General features: G+C 43.5%; 1 protein-coding gene across 1 annotated transcript in view; it reads left to right on the plus strand.

Moving 5' to 3' along the window:
- The first annotated feature begins 870 nt into the window (after positions 1-870).
- Positions 871-18756, plus strand: part of LOC126195393 (uncharacterized) — a 104934-nt gene continuing 87048 nt past the window's right edge. Inside the window, exons 1-2 of the mRNA XM_049933989.1 lie at positions 871-1001; positions 14764-15179. Of these exons, the coding sequence (XP_049789946.1) occupies positions 14807-15179 (373 nt within the window). The 5' untranslated portion in view covers positions 871-1001; positions 14764-14806. The remainder of the gene's footprint in view (positions 1002-14763; positions 15180-18756) is intronic.

Raw genomic sequence — 18756 nt, forward strand, 5'->3', positions numbered from 1 at the left:
TAGCCATGATGACAGATCCCTCATCCAACGACTCACCGTGCTTTTGTTCACTGTCACGTCTCCGTAGACATTCTGCAGGCACCTATCAATGTCTGCGCAGCCTTGATTTTCCACCAGAAGAAATTCTGTTCTCTGCCTGCAACGCACGTACGCTACACACGTCATTTTGGAAGCTACATATAGCACCATCATCTATCGGAACTTCATGAAACTAATGGGGCTGAAGCGAGAATATTCCACGATGTCCCAAAAGAAATTCCACATTTTTCCAATAGAAATTTACCGAGAAAAAATGCATTGCACTACTAACAGAACACCCCTCGTAGCCATTTCAGGTTACGCAGTGCCACTAGCACTAACAATCTGTTTGACTCGTCATTGCGATTGTGCAAGCAGTGGGACACTACTTCTGGAACGAGGTTCATCATTTCTCTTTTTGTTTTTCTGCCGTCAATTTTACATCTTGTATCTTCATTTAATTGCCATAAACACAAAAATGACTCCGAGCACTATGGTACTTAACTTCTGAGGTCATCAGTCCCCTAGAACTACTTAAACCTAACTAACATAAGGACATCACAAACATCCATGCCCGAGGTAGGATTCGAACCTGCGACCGTAGCGGTCGCGCGGTTCCAGATTGTAGCGCCTAGAACCGCTCAGCCACTCCGGCCGGTCCATAAACACAACAAATAGTTAAGGACGTAAGTGAAGAAGAGACAGAAGCAGAAGAGCAAACGGTGGCGAGTCGCACCAAAGCAGCCAGAAGAGTAATGAGCCAAAACTGAAACAAACACTCTGAGATTCTTTGGCGCAATCTTCCGGGAGAAAACCGGCTGACGTCATCGGGCTGCGTGCCAGGATGTGTGCAGGAAACATCGGTATCACTGACGCAGACTGCGGCCGCCGCCGGAAGAGGAGCAGCGAGTGTCCCAGTCAGCGCACAGTAGTAGCGGCAACGCTAACGTTCGCCCCTAGCGCTGTAGCACGCTCGTAAACAGGTAAGCACAGCAACCATGCGCCTCTAGCCGCCGCGCTGCACCGCCTGTGACATTTGTGACAAGACAGCACGAATCCAGTCACACACAATCCGGGTAGAAGCTGTTCGTCAGGAAAGGCGTCAGAAGCCATCCATAAATAAGGACTCGAGATCCCCTGTCGACAGCATCAGTCATATCGTGTGTATAAAGTGCCGTCCGCCCCCGGTAGCTGAGTGGTCAGCGCGACAGAATGTCAATCCTGAGGGCCCGGGTTCGATTCCCGGTTGGGTCGGAGATTTTCTCCGCTCAGGTACTGGATGTTGTGTTGTCCTAACCATTCATCATTTCATACCCATCGACGCGCAAGTCGCCGAAGTGGGGTCAACTCGAAAAGCTTGCACGCGGCGAACGTTCTACCCGACGGGAGGCCCTAGGCACACGACATTTATGAAGTGCCAGTCGTGTTTCATGAGAACTGTATGTGTTAAGATATAATGTTTTCTCTGAGGTATTTCTGATATGTTCCTAAATTCTGCTACACGTCAACGTCAGTGACATTGCTCCATAATTCAGCGCATTACTACTGTTTCCTTTCTCGTGTGTTAATCTGACCTGTCCACTTTGCAGTCTTTAGATACGGACCTTTCGTATAGAGAGCGATTGTTTATGATTGCTAAAAATGGCATTATTTCACAATGAGGCTTCCTAAGGCAACTTTCCTTTATGAAGTGATTTAAATTGATTCACTACACCGAAGAAATGTACTTAGAAATTACTCATGTTGGCAACAGTTCCAGATTCGAATTCCAGTATATTTGCTCTACTTTCTTTAACGCAATAATTCCGTAAAACCGTTGTTACTAATTCCACTTTCGACACCATGTTGGCGGTAACATTACCATCGTTATCACGTAGTGAAGATATGAACAGTGTTTTGTCGATAATATGTTTCTGAACAGGCACCGAAATAGTGTTGCCTTAAGTTAGCGGAACATGTAATTATGGATAGGCAGAAAGGGACATATATTTTTTAGCCGTCTCTCATTCAACACCTGTTCCAGCACTGGTACATTAGAAACTCGGTGCCTGTATCTGAACGGCAGAAGTCGTGATGAAGATGCATATATTACTGTGTAAATTTAGGCTCGCTGTGTGCAATATGAGCTTTGTACTGCTGATACTGCGAGATATAGCGAAGTCCGTATCTGAAAGGGAAACGGTACCGTCTGGAACTAATGGAGGTGTTGTTTGTTCAGGACATCCGTATTCCTTTTCGTTATATATTACTTCTGTAAACATATTAATAGCACATACTGTGTCACATTCCATCACGAGGGCCCGAAAGTTCTTCCATGCGAAGCAAGACGTGGCACAATCCTACTCTCTATCCATCTGGTCGAGCTTTTTGCGTCATTCAGTCCATGAACACGTTCCGTCCTAGATGAAAAATTCACAGTGCCACATAAACTCACTCCAAAAGACACTGAGGAAATATTTAAGTTATAAGCCACAATGTTGTCTAAAAACACGGTTTTCAGAAGCTTTGCATCACATATCTAATTACGCTGTACTGCCATGGGTCTAACAAGAAAGAGGTTTAATGTTGCACCATCCTATTCATAAAGATCTGTTTCTTCTCATGTATTATTAACATGTTTGTTGTGCGATATATATATATATATATATATATATATATATATATATATATATATATAGCGTTACTAACTAAACCAGAAAACACTTTGAGGTATTGTGAAAAGAGCATGGAGCAAGAAACGGACGATAGGATAAACCTTTTGCACTTGTACTGCTGCGAACGCTTGCATTGTGGTGATATGAAACCCTCATCGTCTTCCTTCCCGTACTATAGTAGGGACCTACATGAGGATATACGACTACAGGCAGCGAAGGAGGATCAAATATCTAGGAGAGCGTGTTTGTCAGTAGTACACACATGTTAATCGGGCTACTAAGCCAATGTACGGCACTTCCAATATTTTCTTTAACTATATTTATTTTATCCGCAAATGAGATAAAATCATTGTACGAGCCTGCTGTCATTATCACTGGTCACTGTAATAGACGGTCGTGATGGCTATTATATCTTTATATTTTTAAAAACACACCTTAACGCGTTTCTGCCACAGCCATAATCAAATCATGTTACAACTCTACATGTGAACTAACGAGACCTTGCGTATCTAGTTTTTTAATGTGACTCTGATTATGACTGTGGTCGAAATACATATTTAGTTAGCATTTGTTTGCATAATTAATGTCCATCTATACTTTAACACTTTTCGTGTACGGGACAAACTGCAGCGTGTGATTTGTGTTTCCTCTTGTCTTTAATTTGGATTTCTCTATTTTTTACTGTAAAGAAAAAAGTACAGCTCTTAAGTTTTGTTTTATTACTTACCGATCTTTACTGATGGCCTCAGTTTTCAATAGAAGATAGAAATAACTGTTCTTTGGATGAAGTTCCGTTATGCACAGTTTTTCGAAGCTGTAATATCGGATGCCGTTTACGGGTATCAGTTCTCATTCCCAGTCTGTTCCTCCAGACAATCTGTGTAATGATTGAAACATTTTGCTATACAGTAGAACATTGTTTCGTTTGTGACGACGCGTCTTCGAACCCGTAATTCGACCCTTTCTCCTTACGCATGACAAAGTGTACTGCTTCTTGGTGGACTTTGTTGAATATTCCTGTAGGTCGTGGCTATCGAATGTTTAAATTCATGTCCAGTCCCGCTATCTTGGCTGATTCCTAGTTCAGAAAGTCCCAGAGGAATGAATAATGCTGCACAACTGTCCAAATGTCACTGCAGGCTGACTACGTATCGCCGTCGGGTTAAGAAAGTAAGGAAGTACAAGCCGACCACTAACAGCACAAATTGTCTTAACAGATCTGCTTAACAGATCTGTTGCTTCTGTTGTTAGCTCAGGCGCTGTGGGTAGGGTTCTAAGTCTTCCTCCCACGGGAAAATGAGCAGGGCAAGCACTTGGTCGTCAGACCGTGTGATGAGTCTTGAATTGAGGGCAGCTTCTTTGTCCGTAAGTGTAGTTTGTAGGACTTACTCGTCAATGCTGCAGCGGTTCTTTCTTGCGGAGGCATCGTTTAACTGAGCCGATCAACCGCTACCGCCATCCTCTCAATCGCCGTTCGTGGCGTTATGCACTTCCATGAGGTACCCTTTTGTCCGACGACCTGGCGTGTCTTGTCAGCAGAGACAGCGATCCATATTTCTCTCTCGGTTAGCTGGATGGGGAGTTTGGGTTGTGGGTTGGGTTGTTTCGAGGAAGAGACCAAACAGCGAGGTCGTCGTGCTCATCGGATTAGGGAAGGGTGGAGAAGGAAGTCGGCAATACCCTTTCAAAGGCACCATTTGCCTGAAGCGATTTAGGGAAATCACGGAAAACCTAAATAAGGATGGCCGGACGCGGGATTGAACGTCGTCCTCCCGAATGCGAGATCAGTGTGCTAGCCACTGCGCCACCTCGCTCGGTGGGGAGTTTGGGTGTTATGACTATGCATAGTATGTGGAATACTACGCCACTCTATAAACTTTTGGAACAAGCGGTCCGTCGTCGACTTGGTCGTTAGTCCCAAACGTGCCAGTCCAGTTACAGCATAGATGGGTAATGTGATATAATATTTATTTACAGTAATTCTCGATTCTGAGTATAGGGGCCCAGCGAAATCAGTTCCAGAAACCTCAAAGAGCTTGTGAGGTTTCATTCTATCAGCTAGTAGTGGCGCTTCTGTCTGTTGGACAGCAATGTTATGTGCAATTTTGCAGGGAAGACAACTACGGAGAGCTGTTTTGATAGCACGACGGGCATGTAGTTCTCTCGTTTGCAAAAGAACCACTCATACTGCACGATGGTGAAGACTGATATGCTCCTACACGATCAGACGTTTGGTGAAGTGATGGTGTCCTAGAATAATGGGATGACGTTTTCCGCTAGACGCCTCAGCGTTTTGCAGGCGACCTCCTAAACGTAATAACTCACCATCTAAATATGGGCTCAAGCATTTTATCTTGGACGTGGTAGGACGTAGACGACCTTTGCTTAGTGTTACGATTTCCGAGGAGAAACATTCTCACTAGACAGTTTTAACCCAATAGAGACGGACTTCTGCTACCTCTTTTGCAGTGAATTCTTCGGTCGTGTCCGTTTTCTGAAGGACTTTACCTTTGAAGCGAAAGACGTAAGCAGCGTTGCGTAACAGTTTCCAGAAAGATCTGAATATGTTTACGTCTGTACGTGAGTGTGGTGCCCGAGGGAGTAAAGTCTGAAGAGATTTATCTAACTTCCTAACTTCCAATAAAATTTTAGTTGCAATATGTGCGTGATGATTGCTGTCATAAATTCGGATGTTGTGATAGTACTGGTGGTCCATTCCACTAGATGTATTGACAACGTCTTAGGTGTGTGTCGTCTTGAAACTAAGCCCGATAAGTTGTCTTTGTCTAGACAGTGTCTCCACTGAGACGGTGCGGTGAGTATATTTCTGTTACTGTATCATTGACGTACCTGTACCACACCTTAGGTTCGCAAGTCGCCGAGTCCAGTGCCTGTGCTTCGAATTGTTCCATACAGCCGAGGTGGTAGGGCTTCCGTGTTACGCAGGTGTGGTACAGGTACGTCAATGATACTTTCGTGGTGTGGAGCCATGGTGAAGAACAGCTCGGTGACTTCCTAAGACACTTGAACAGCCTCCATGCCAACATAACATTTACCATGGAAGTAGAAAAGGACAAGAAACTGCCATTTCTAGATGTGCTGGTCACAAGGGAAGGCGAAAACCTGGGACACAGCGTGTATCGAAAACCGACACACACGGACCGATACCTGCACAAACTGTCAAACCACCACCCGAGCCAGAAAAGAGGCATGATTAGTACGCTTGTAACGAGAGCAGGACGAATATGTGAGCCGCAACACCTCAAACGAGAAATGCAACACCTGGAAACTGAGGAGCAATGGGTACTCCACAAATTACATTAGAAGTGTAACAGAGCCCAACACTCGGCGAAGTAAGGAACCAGAAAAAGAAATGTCGGGTACGGCCTTTCTGCCATACATTCCCAGAGTGACGGACAGAATCGGCCGTACACTGCGCAAACATGGCGTAAAGACGATTTTCAAACCGACAAGGAAGATCAAAGAGTGTCTTAGATCGGCGAAGGAGAAAAGAGACCCACTTGCAAGGTCGGGAATATACCGTATACCATGCACATGCGGAAAAGTTTATGTCGGAATGACTGGACGATCAATTAACACCAGGATCAAAGAGCACAAGCGACATTGCAGGTTGGGGCAGGTGGAGAAATCGGCCGTGGCAGAGCACGCACTGAATGAGACCGACCACGTAATAAAATTCGCCGACACGGAAGTTCTAGCTGTAGAGAAGCACTATCACACGCGCTTGTTCAGAGAAGCTGTAGAAATACAAAAACACGCGAACAGTTTCAACAAGAAAGAGGAAAGCCTTAAGGTAAACGGATCCTGGCTTCCCGTACTGCAGCGAACGACCGTCGCAGGTAGCAAGAGGAGAACCGCACCGGAAATGACCGCGGAGAAGCCCTCGGACGTTGGCGCGCCGGCCGCGAGCTCGCCTCCAGTTCACCACCGGCATTGGAGGGTGAAGCTTTGACAATGCCAGCCACTCGTGCTGGCGAAACGTCAGAAAAATCATTAGATGAACGTCGGCCGAAGAACCCGAGACAGAAGCCAATAGGCAGTTTGTCAGTTCAAGATTCGACTGTACAAAACCCTGATCCAGTCTGTTGTTCTATATGGCTGTGAGACATGGAATATCCGGGAACAGGACTTCCATAATCTCCTTGTTTTTGAGAGAAAGGTGCTTCGAAAGATCTTTGGCCCGGTTCTGGATACAGATACAGGGGAATGGAGGATCAGATACAACCAAGAGCTTGAGGAACCATACCAGCAGGCCAACATAGCAGGAACTGTCAAAGCCAAAGGAATGCAGTGGGCCGGCCATGTGGCCCGGATGGAAGATCACAGATGGCCTCGGAAGCTCCTGGATTTCACACCTACAGGAAAGAGACCGCCAGGGAGACCCAAGAAGCGTTGGAGGGATGGACTCCATGAAAATTTAAACCAAATGTCAATAGATGTGAACGGATGGCGGATAGCAGCAACGGACAGAATACAGTGGAGGAGGAAACTTGAAGATGCGTGCGGTCCACTGGGCCTGATCACGTAGTAGTAGTAGTATAGGGAGACGAAGCTGCTCACCGATTCAGTTCCGGTAGAAAGGTCATCCATTTATACAAGTTACAGTGAAACACCGAAATCTGGAGAATGTCGACTTTCACCGGTGAATGTCAACATTCACATAATCGCTTAGTGTATGTCCTAAATATTTGCTAAATACCCTTATTTCTGACTTACACCGGTAAATGTTGACGTTCACCATGCACTAATGGTAAATGTTGAACATGTTGGAGATTTATATTTTCTTCTGCGTAGTTCAGTCACTATAAAACGTCACAAGGGTGACGTAACTTTTTCGCCTCTCTTTCTGAAAGGAATGACCAAGAATTTAAAATACACAGTACATTATACGAGGGCAGTTCAATAAGTAATGCAACACTTTTTTTTCTGAAACAGGACTTGTTTTATTCAGCATTGAAATACACCAGGTTATTCCCCAATCTTTTAGCTACACAACACTATTTTTCAACGTAATCTCCATTCAATGCTACGGCCTTACGCCACCTTGAAATGAGGGCCTGTATGCTTGCACGGTACCATTCCACTGGTCGATGTCGGAGCCAACGTCGTACTGCATCAATAACTTCTTCATCATCCGCGTAGTGCCTCCCACGAATTGCGTCCTTCATTTGGCCAAACATATGGAAATCCGACGGTGCGAGATCGGGGCTGTAGGGTGCATGAGGAAGAACAGTCCACTGAAGTTTTGTGAGCTCCTCTCGGGTGCGAAGACTTGTGTGAGGTCTTGCGTTGTCATGAAGAAGGAGAAGTTCGTTCTGATTTTTGTGCCTACGAACACGCTGAAGTCGTTTCTTCAATTTCTGAAGAGTAGCACAATACACTTCAGAGTTGATCGTTTGACCATGGGGAAGGACATCGAACAGAATAACCCCTTCAGCGTCCCAGAAGACTGTAACCATGACTTTACCGGCTGAGGGTATGGCTTTAAACTTTTTCTTGGTAGGGGAGTGGGTGTGGCGCCACTCCATTGATTGCCGTTTTGTTTCAGGTTCGAAGTGATGAACCCATGTTTCATCGCCTGTAACAATCTTTGACAAGAAATGGTCACCCTCAGCCACATGACGAGCAAGCAATTCCGCACAGATGGTTCTCCTTTGCTCTTTATGGTGTTCGGTTAGACAACGAGGGACCCAGCGGGAACAAACCTTTGAATATCCCAACTGGTGAACAATTGTGACAGCACTACCAACAGAGTTGAGCACTGAGTTGTTTGATGGTGATCCGTCGATCATCTAGAACGAGTGTGTTCGCACGCTCCGCCATTGCAGGAGTCACAGCTGTGCATGGCCGGCCCGCACGCGGGAGATCAGACAGCCTTGCTTGACCTTGCGGCGATGATGACACACGCTTTGCCCAACGACTCACCGTGCTTTTGTCCACTGCCAGATCACCGTAGACATTCTGCAAGCGCCTATGAATATCTGTGATGCCCTGGTTTTCCGCCAAAAGAAACTCGATCACTGCCCGTTGTTTGCAACGCACATCCATTACATACGCCATTTTAACAGCTCCGTACAGCGCTGCCACCTGTCGGAAGTCAATGAAACTATACGAGACGAAGTGGGAATGTTTGAAAATATTCCACAAGAAATTTCCTGTTTTTTCAACCAAAATTGGCCGAGAAAAAAAATGTGTTGCATTACTTATTGAACTGCCCTCGTACATGAGAAAAGAAAATAATAGTTATAAAAAATTACTTACTTATGTGATTCAAATCTTACTTATTGCAACAACTTAAAATATTATGACACTTTGAATTGCACAAGAGTCCCTTGCTTTTACAGCTGCATTTATTTCTGGAACACTTCCTTTTGCAATGACAGCTTGTATAGCCTTGTCCCCCGCTTCTCGAATTAGCTGCAGCTGCTTCTCTCAGCTGCATTTCTTGAAAAGAAATCTCATCAATGGAAAGTAACCTTTCTTTACAAATTACGAACTGATTACGTGTGTAAAGCCGCTTGAGGGTACCATTTTTACTTGCCAGTTTATAGAAGTCGGAGTCTTCTATTCCAACAACAACCGCTAACACATTTCGGCAATCTGTACGACCACGGTCGACATCAGGGACTTCTATTCGTACATTATCACCAATTTGAGCAGGAGGAAATTATTTTTGTGAGGTTCGTAAAATCTTTGTTGCTTGCAGTAGAAGATTTTCTTTCGCGGCCGCTCTTTTTGTAGAAATCAACTCGTGTTTTTCAGACAGAATTTGATGTGAAGACGTCGTAGGTTGTAGGTCCACTTCAATATTTTTCTTTGGAATATGGTTTTCGGTATGACCACCACTCAAATTTTTTTTATAAGCGTTAACAGTTTCTTCAAGCTGTTCTTCGGTTTCAGAAGTATTGGTAGTTTCTTCGAGATGTTCTTCAGTTTCAATATTTGCGATTTGTTCGCCAGGCAAAAAAGACGAAGCTATGCGTCTTTTTGCTTTAACGCCAAACATGGCTTCGTAAGGACTTTGGCGTATTCCTTCGTGGTATGTAGTGTTCTTGGCGAATTGAACAAAGGATAAACCATCTGACCATTTATTTGTATCGTTATCGTTCATTCATGCAGTTAGCATATTCTGTATATCCTGAGTGGCCGCTTCAAACTGAGCCTTGTGTTTGACTGTGACGAGGCTTTCCATGAACTATTTTAACATCTTTCCACATAGAGCATATTTGGGATATGACTTGATTGCTAAATTCTCTACCATTATCTGAGTGCAATATTGCTGGTGCACCAAATGTTAAAAATACTGAAAAAACGTGATGCGCTACTTCTTCAGCTCCTTTAGTTTTCAAAGGTCGTAGCTGGACAAACTTAGTTAAATGATTTTGATACACCATTATAAACCCATATTCGCCATCTCTGTTTGACTGCAGATCTATCAGATCAACTTGACATCTTGAGTTTAATTCAGAACGAGCAAATGGCTTCACAACAATACCTTTCTTAGGTGCACTGTGTTTCATTCGACACTGTTGACATAAATTTAAATACAACATAATAATTTCATATGTAATATTTTTGTATTTAACTTGCAACTCTTTAAGCATGCGTGTTCTTCCTCCGTGGCCTGATGTGAGTTTCATATAGTATACTGTACAATTCTTCATTGGTAACATAATACTCTATGTTCGTTTTCCCTGGTTTTAATGGTACAATTAACTTCTCTTCATCATTAATTTTTAAAGCATCAAAACGTTTTAATCGTCTGTAATCAAAGGTGTCTTGCTTTTAATTTTAGCAGAAACTACTTCAGAAAGTATTTTAGAATACTTTTCTTGAGAAAAATAAAAACAATTGTCTTCTCATTTTCCCGCAATTAATCCATTTAACTTTTGCATAAAAAAGATCACGATTTACTGCAGTATCCATTTATTGTAAATCTGGGTCGAGTAACGAGCGAGGTGGTTAGCGCACTTAATTCGCATTTGGCTCTGAGCACTATGGGACTTAACTTCTGAGGTCATCAGTCGCCTAGAACGTAGAACTACTTAAACCTAACTAATCTAAGGACATCACACACATCCATGCCCGAAGCAGGATACGAACCTGCGACCATAGCAGCAGCGCGGTTCCGGTTCAAATCAAATGGCTCTGAGCACTGTGGGACTCAACTTCTGAGGTCATCAGTCGCCTAGAACGTAGAACTACTTAAACCTAACGAACCTAAGGACATCACACACATCCATGCCCGAGGCAGGATTCGAACCTGCGACCGTAGCGGTCGCTCGGTTCCAGACTGTAGCACCTAAAACCGCACGGCCACTCCGGCTGGCTGAACTCGCATTTGGGGGGGAGGGACTTTGGTTCAAACACGAGCCCGGCCATCCAGCTTTAGATTTTTTGTGATTTCCCAAATCGCTCCGGGAAAATTCCGGAATGGTTCCTTTCAAAGTGCACGGCCGATTTCTTTCTCTGTCCTTGACACCTTGACGCAATCCGAACTCGTGCTCCGTCTCTCATGACCTCTATGTCGACGAGACGTTAAACCCAATCTTCCTTCCTTCGGGTCGAGTATTTATTTCCTATAGAGGATCAACAGCCATCCTTATGTGAGATGTTTGTTGCAACCTCTATAGTCGCAGCAACCGAAAGTGGAACTAAGTGCCACACAAATTTTATCGGCACTATTCTCTGTGTCCAGATCGCTGGAGTGGTGGATGTTAGACCAGACCTGCAAGCCCTTGAGTCTTACGCTAGGTTTCCCTACAGAACACAAGAATATCCACGTTTGTATCATTCAACTGCGATACGTCGCCGAAGTCAAGTAAGAGTTTACTCACACTGCAAGACCTGGCCACTTCATCTCGAGAATAACTTACGTGACTTCGTCGTGTGTGCAATGTTTCCTTTCTTTCGTTTCTCATGTATTTCAGGCGTCTAATGTCTCGTTGTTGTAATACAACTGTCGTCGTGTATAAATCCAAGGATGATAATAATCACTAAATATTGGCTTCAGGTGACTTTTTAGTCGAACAAGATTATTCGATAGCAAGGCCTGTAAGTCTGGATAAATAATTAAGTTTTGAAGAGTCTAAAATAAATGAATAAATGTAAAAGTATGTGTCCATTCGCTTCCTTTGTAATTAATTTTAATGAGAATAGTTACTTCCGTACAGCATTTCAGATTCTACTGTTGGCCACTTTCTTCCGGATGACTATTTGCTAGACATCTAGTTATAAAGGGACCATTCACTCTGTATCCAAGTGGGAACGGAGGGCACTTACGGAGGCCTCAGTGCCTTTCTATAATGTGAGAGCTTGGAGGAGGATGGCGGGCAATGTGGTGCACGTGTTGGTCTCACCACGGACTACTAGACTGAGCCACACAATTGATTTTATCAAAGTGTACGGACCTGAAGATGGCGTTGGCGCAACGCCGAAACTAGTAGCGAAGTAAATATAAAAACTTAAGTATAGCTGGAGGAATTTCATTTTTAATAAAAATTATACCAGCTGTGTCCCACCTTCAGCCAGTTTAAATATGGATGTACGAATAGTTTAGTAATTTCACAGAGCAGGCATTATTTTTCAGCAGGCCTTCGTAATTCTGATGACGACCATTGCACTGTCGAAATTCGAGACAGGATGAAATTGATTTGTGAATATGTTGGTGAACAAATACTTGTGAGCAAATACCAGGCAGTATTCATTACGAAATTATGTTGTTCATCGATAAACTGTTTAATTTATTCGAACATGATTTCAATAAAACGAATTTTGCGCACAATTCTTATCATCCATTTCTAGAACCAACGAATTTCTCACGTGCTTAACTCACAAAGATAGGTTCAAAGCATATAAACGTGTGTGTGACCCAATGTTCCTGGGACTTTTTCTGTGAGGTCCTCAGAGATCTTGTACATGCTAATGTTTCTTCGTGCCTCTGTCACCGCTTGATGGCGGCGTTCCAAGAGTAATAGCACTGTGACCTAATAAGAGCGAAAAACTAATAATAAAGGATGAACATAAATAAAATTGCACACTGCATGGATGAATTCCTGACTGGAAATGGAGGAAAAAAGGTCCTTTAAACATGTGTTCTGAAATGGACGTTGTGCGTGCAACGACAACAAATTGTTCCAGAACAAAACTGCATCGCGTCAACGTCACAACAGGTGTTCAACGTGGCCTCCATGTGATGCAATGCACGCTTTCACACATTCCTGTCATGCAGGATACACATTATCGTCCTTTGGCTTACACCATGTTGGCAGGCCACTTGTCTGGAGTGTATAGTAGGATTCATCTCAACACACGTATCCAGTAGAACCACCGAGCGAGGTGGCGCAGTGGTTAGCACACTGGACTCGCATTCGGGAGGACGACGGTTCAATCCAGTCTCCGGCCATCCTGATTTAGGTTTTCCGTGATTTCCCTAAATCGCTTCAGGCAAATGCCGGGATGGTCCCTTTGAAAGGGTACGGCCGATTTCCTTCCCCACCCTTCCCTCAACCGAGCTTGCGCTCCGTCTCTAATGACCTCGTTGTCGACGGGACGTTAAACACTACTCTCCTCCTCCCTCCAGTAGAACCCTGGCCTCCAAATCTCGTGTATGCACCGTGTGCCGCCTCCTTGAACCTTCGTCTGTCTGAAAGGACCCAAGATCACACAAACGCCCAAAAATGACTTGAAATGTCATGTGATATTATTGGTGTGTGTGAGGGTGTTTGTCTTGGTATAGAGGTGCTGCCTCTCAACCATTTCCATCTACTTGGCCGTACACAGAGACATCACCTCGCCTTGTTCCCGACATGAATACTGGACCATTCTGCAGCTTACTGTACGCTACGTCAATCACACATCCTGCAACGCACAAGGAACATCCGCCACATGATCCTAGGAACTTTCATTAGTCAGAACCATCTACCTTGGCAATGATGCATTTCCGGACACATGTTCATAGAACCTTTTTTCCTCCATTTCCGATCACGAATCCGTCCCTGCAGTTTGTCGGTTTTATTAATTTCAACCCTATATATACAAGATGGAATGGTTCTGACCCTACAGAAAGTAACGCAGACCTGATATTGAGTTGCAGAAAATGCCAAAACTTTCATCCACATTTCAATAAGATGCTTTCAGGTATTGAGAAAGATATATAAGAAACTATCAGCCTCGATTGCGGTAATTAAACCAACCTTTACCTAGGTTTCAGCCCAAATAATTGAGACCTTCAATTATTTCGGCTGAAACCTAGGTAAGGGTTGGTTTCATTACGGCAATCGAGGCTGATAGTTTCTTATAGATTAGTGTTGTGTTGGCAGAAGAGCCAACACCGTGTTACGAGAGGAGGCCGAAATGCACGCGTTTTACCTCACGCAGGCTGGCGTGAGGAGGCAAGAACTATACTGACGTGAGGTCTCGAACATGAAATTAGAATTCAGAAAGCGGACGTAATTAGTTTGATACTTAACTTTAATCCATTAATGATGAACGTCGCTCTTGACGGTACATGAATCACAATATTATCTGTTCAGAATACATTCCTGAAGAATATGGCGCCTTGCTAGGTCGTAGCAAATGTAGTTGAAGGCTATGCTAAACTGTCGTCTCTGCAAATGAGAGCGTATGTAGACAGTGAACCATCGCTAGCAAAATCGGCTGTACAACTGGGGCGATTGCTAGGGAGTCTCTCTAGACTAGACCTGCCGTGTGGCGACACTCGGTCTGCAATCACTGATTGTGGCGACACGCGGGTCCGACGTATGCTAACGGACCGCGGCCGATTTAAAGGCTACTGCCTAGCAAGTGTGGTGTCTGTCGGTGACACCACAATTAGATTATCACGATTGCTGACTGCGCTCCAATGTTGAAAGTACAAAAATATTAAGAAAGAGTTGGTTAAAGTACTAACTGGAACAGAAGCATATGTTTCAAAACATTACACTCCATTTTCTGCGCTTTTAGTACAAAATATTTTTGCTGCAATTTATTATAATAAATTCTGATGTTATCGTAATCTGTCAGAAAACTGTAAAATGTTAGCTAATTAAAGATAAAATTTTGTCAATAGGTTATCCAGAATCTCAAGAAAGTCGAGCTAACGAAACTAAGCCATGCCGGCCAATTTTCGAGATGAAGAACCAGACAATCCCGCTTCAGACGCGACACAGCCAGACATGATGACTAAAGCAGCGCTGGTACATGAAGAAGATAGACTGTACCCCCCGTGTTCAAGCGCAAGCTGTTCAGATGCCGGCAGCAGCACCTCTGTAGTATTTGGACACGAGCTGACTGGAACTTCACTAACACCTGCAGCGAGCTCAGAGGCGAAGAGCAGGAACTCAGCTACATCTCGAGACGAGGAGAAGGGATTTCCAGCAACACATGCGGCAGAATCAGACACCGAGGATAAGATGACAATCGCATTTGATGACGATGCGTCGTCAACTACAACTTCAGAAGATTCGGAGGCTGATAACTATTGCTGTAAGTATCTACTTCTCTTGGCTGTATCGTAATTAATAGTGCAAGCTGACACGTGTAAAAGTATACAATAAGAGAAGCAAAAGCGTACTAGTGAACATAGCTCCACAAACGAGACTTATGTGAAGTTATTGTTTAGTTAAGATCAACCACTGACTCCATTATGAAACACTGTCAAAGTTAGTACAAGTTAGGCGTGCAGAGCAGTAGTGGTGCACTTCCAAAAACTGGTTTGGAGAATAACAGAAGTACGAAAAAATAAATATTAAAAACTGTGCCATAAAATTTCGGACCCGCAGCTGCATAAATTTAACTTCTTCTAATACTTATACCGTACAGTCATCTTCAGAGTGAGCCGAGGTGACTGACACTCCAGCATTTGCTCCGTCCTCTTAAACCCACGGGTCTCTGAAGATGACTGTACTGTATAAAGCTGAAACATTAGAAGAAGAAGCGAAATTTATTCGGCTGCACGATCGAAATTTTATGGAGAATCATTGCGCCACGAAAATATGAGGGGGAAAGATAAGAACTGTTAGTCAACTACACAGTTTCATCTGTGACATCGCTGCTTATAGAAGCAACAAACATAATTATATTTTAACGCTGCAAATATTCAATTCTATGCTAAATTACTACGCAGTTACTATTAAACATTATAGCTGAGTGGACTTACAATGCTTCTGCACTGAATATTACAGTCATTGCAAGTGAACTCGAAACGAGAATACAGTTCTTCACATGTTAAATGTCATAGAGTGCTTCATCATCGTCATCATCATCTTGTCCACTGCTGCAGGTATGGACTAGTCATCCTGATCTGGTATTTAAAATCACGTTTTGAGAGAAAACATGTCCGAGAAATAAATCTTTCTCTTCTCTTCTGTCACTGGCCCTCTAACAGCATATATTTCATCTCGTTGAAGAACACTTTAGAGAACGCATAGGGCGACCCTGACACTTTTTGAGAATTGCTGAACAGAAACCGATGTCGAATTGTGTGTTTCTGGAAATTTAATGGTGAAAGGCACTCCCTTCCTCCTATTTGCTATCAAATGGCAACTCCTTTATTTTCAACCAGTTTACATCTTTTCAACCAATGGCTGTTTTCCGTTCTGCTACAGATTTTTCAAGCGCCCGAGTAGACAACATCTCTTAATGTTACATCACAGTCAGCTGAAACGCGTTTCAGCGTATCAAACCAATCACCAATCATCTTTTACTTTTTCGTTTCTGTAGGGCTTTCCACAATTGTGACAAGCGGTTCTATTATTTCTTGATCATACAGAAGCGTTTCTACTTCTTTCACGCCTTCGTGCCATAATCTTATCAATTTCACCTGAAATTTGAATCAAATAAGACTGTTCTAAGTGAGTTTTTCCTGGAATGTTATTAAACCGTAGTTACTTAATTAAGTATAATTATTTAAACAAATTAGGCTTAACTTTAATTTTATATTCCTGATTTAGCTATATACAACCGACCTCGATGGACAAATGTATCTGTATATACATTTTGCGTTTTACCTTCGTTCCATGAATGTTAGGAAGATTTGTGCCAACTCCGTTGTTCATGTTTAATCAGTTCACGAAGTTCGGTATTAATATCTTCACTGCTTAAAACCATTTCTCACAGCAGCATGCACTTGTTCTACTACAGCACTGAAAAGGGACGTAATTTTTAACGGCAGTACGAGTGTGCTGCACTCGCTAAGAAAAAGGAGTGTTTGTAAATTCTGATAGCCCATGGAAACGCTCAGTGGGCTTAGTTTACATTTGTTGCTAAAGTCAGGGATGTTAAGGCACTTATTTTTTATTTTTCTCGCCTTTCCAAGCACGATGTCATCGGAAGTTCACTGAGGCTTTTTGCAGATGATGCTGTGGTGTATCGAGAGGTTGTAACAATGGAAAATTGTACTGAAATGCAGAAGGATCTGCAGCGAATTGACGCATGGTGCAGGGAATGGCAATTGAATCTCAATGTAGACAAGCGTAATGTGCTGCGAATACAGAGGAAGACAGATCCCTTACCATTTAGCTACAAAATAGCAAGTCAGCAACTGGAAGCAGTTAATTCCATAAATTATCTGGGAGTACGCATTAGGAGTGATTTAAAATGCAATGCTCATATAAAGTTGATCGTCGGTAAAGCAGATGCCAGACTGAGATTCATTGGAAGAGTACTAAGGAAATGCAATCGGAAAACAAAGGAAGTAGGTTACAGTACGCTTGTTCGCCCACTGCTTGAATACTGCTCAGCAGTGTGGGATCCGTACCAGATAGGGTTGATAGAAGAGATAGAGAAGATCCAACGGAGAGCAGCGCGCTTCGTTACAGGATCATTTAGTAATCGCGATAGCGTTACGGAGATGATAGATAAACTCCAGTGGAAGACTCTGCAGGAGAGACGCTCAGTAGCTCGGTACGGGCCTTTGTTAAAGTTTCGAGAACATACCGTCACCGAGGAGTCAAGCAGTATATTGCTCCCTCCTACGTATATCTCGCGAAGAGACCATGAGGATAAAATCAGAGAGATTAGAACCCACACAGAAGCGTACCGACAATCCTACTTTCCACGAACAATACCAGACTGGAATAGAAGGGAGAACCGGTAGAGCTACTCAGGGTACCCTCCGCCACACACCGTCGGGTGGCTTGCGGAGTATGGATGTAGATGTAGATGTAGACATATAAAGGAAAAGAAGAAAAATTACATATCTAATAAGTCATTACATATTTCGGAACCCACAACAGAACTTGAAAAAAACCGCACACACAAACAGAATGCAAAGCACGTCTTAAAGACGAGAAAAATGCCTGGAATTTTCGGTGAATTTTCGATGGCCTACAAATTCTGGTCTGGAGATCCTCTAAAGCCACGATGGCGGCTGGAGGACAGCATCCTCCCTGTCTGAACCAGAGGAGGCTAATCCGCTTGGACTTGTCTCTGAACCCTCGGAGAAAGAAGATATCACATGACTGTCTGACATCACGAAAATATCTTTAGATACATTGCTGTGCCCGCCCACCTCCTATCTTCTTTGAAGAACCAGTCTGTAGAAGCTCATATGACCCTGCTCCCCCTTCAAAGGAAGTTTTGTGACTTTTGGTCATCATGGAACGTCCTGTGGATGGAGCATTCTGATTAGTTTGCTTAATTTACCTGTAGAATTGCTGATGGTGTGGGAGCACTGTCTACCGCTTTCAGCAGACCCACAAGTTAGGAGAATTTCGCCAGAAAGAACCTTTGTATAGATCGAGAATAATACAGTAGTCATATTGCACTGACAGTTAAACATATTGAGTGGTCCAATTACACTCAGCAGGTATCTCAAATGGGAATCCCTGGAGGAAAGACGATATCTTTATTGAGGCACACTCTTGAGAACTGATATATCAAGCTGACCACAGAAGAAGCCTACTGCAAGCAACATGCACTTCACGTAAGGATTGCCCTATTAAAAACATGGTGACAACGATTATGTTACCGTCACTCTGCATAAAATGTGGTCTTGCGTTTATAGGCATACACAAGAGTCACTGATGATGTTACGCTACTCGGTAGAAATGCTGTGTGCGAT

This window comes from Schistocerca nitens, chromosome 1 (genome assembly GCF_023898315.1).
Source record: "Schistocerca nitens isolate TAMUIC-IGC-003100 chromosome 1, iqSchNite1.1, whole genome shotgun sequence".
NCBI lineage: Eukaryota > Metazoa > Arthropoda > Insecta > Orthoptera > Acrididae > Schistocerca > Schistocerca nitens.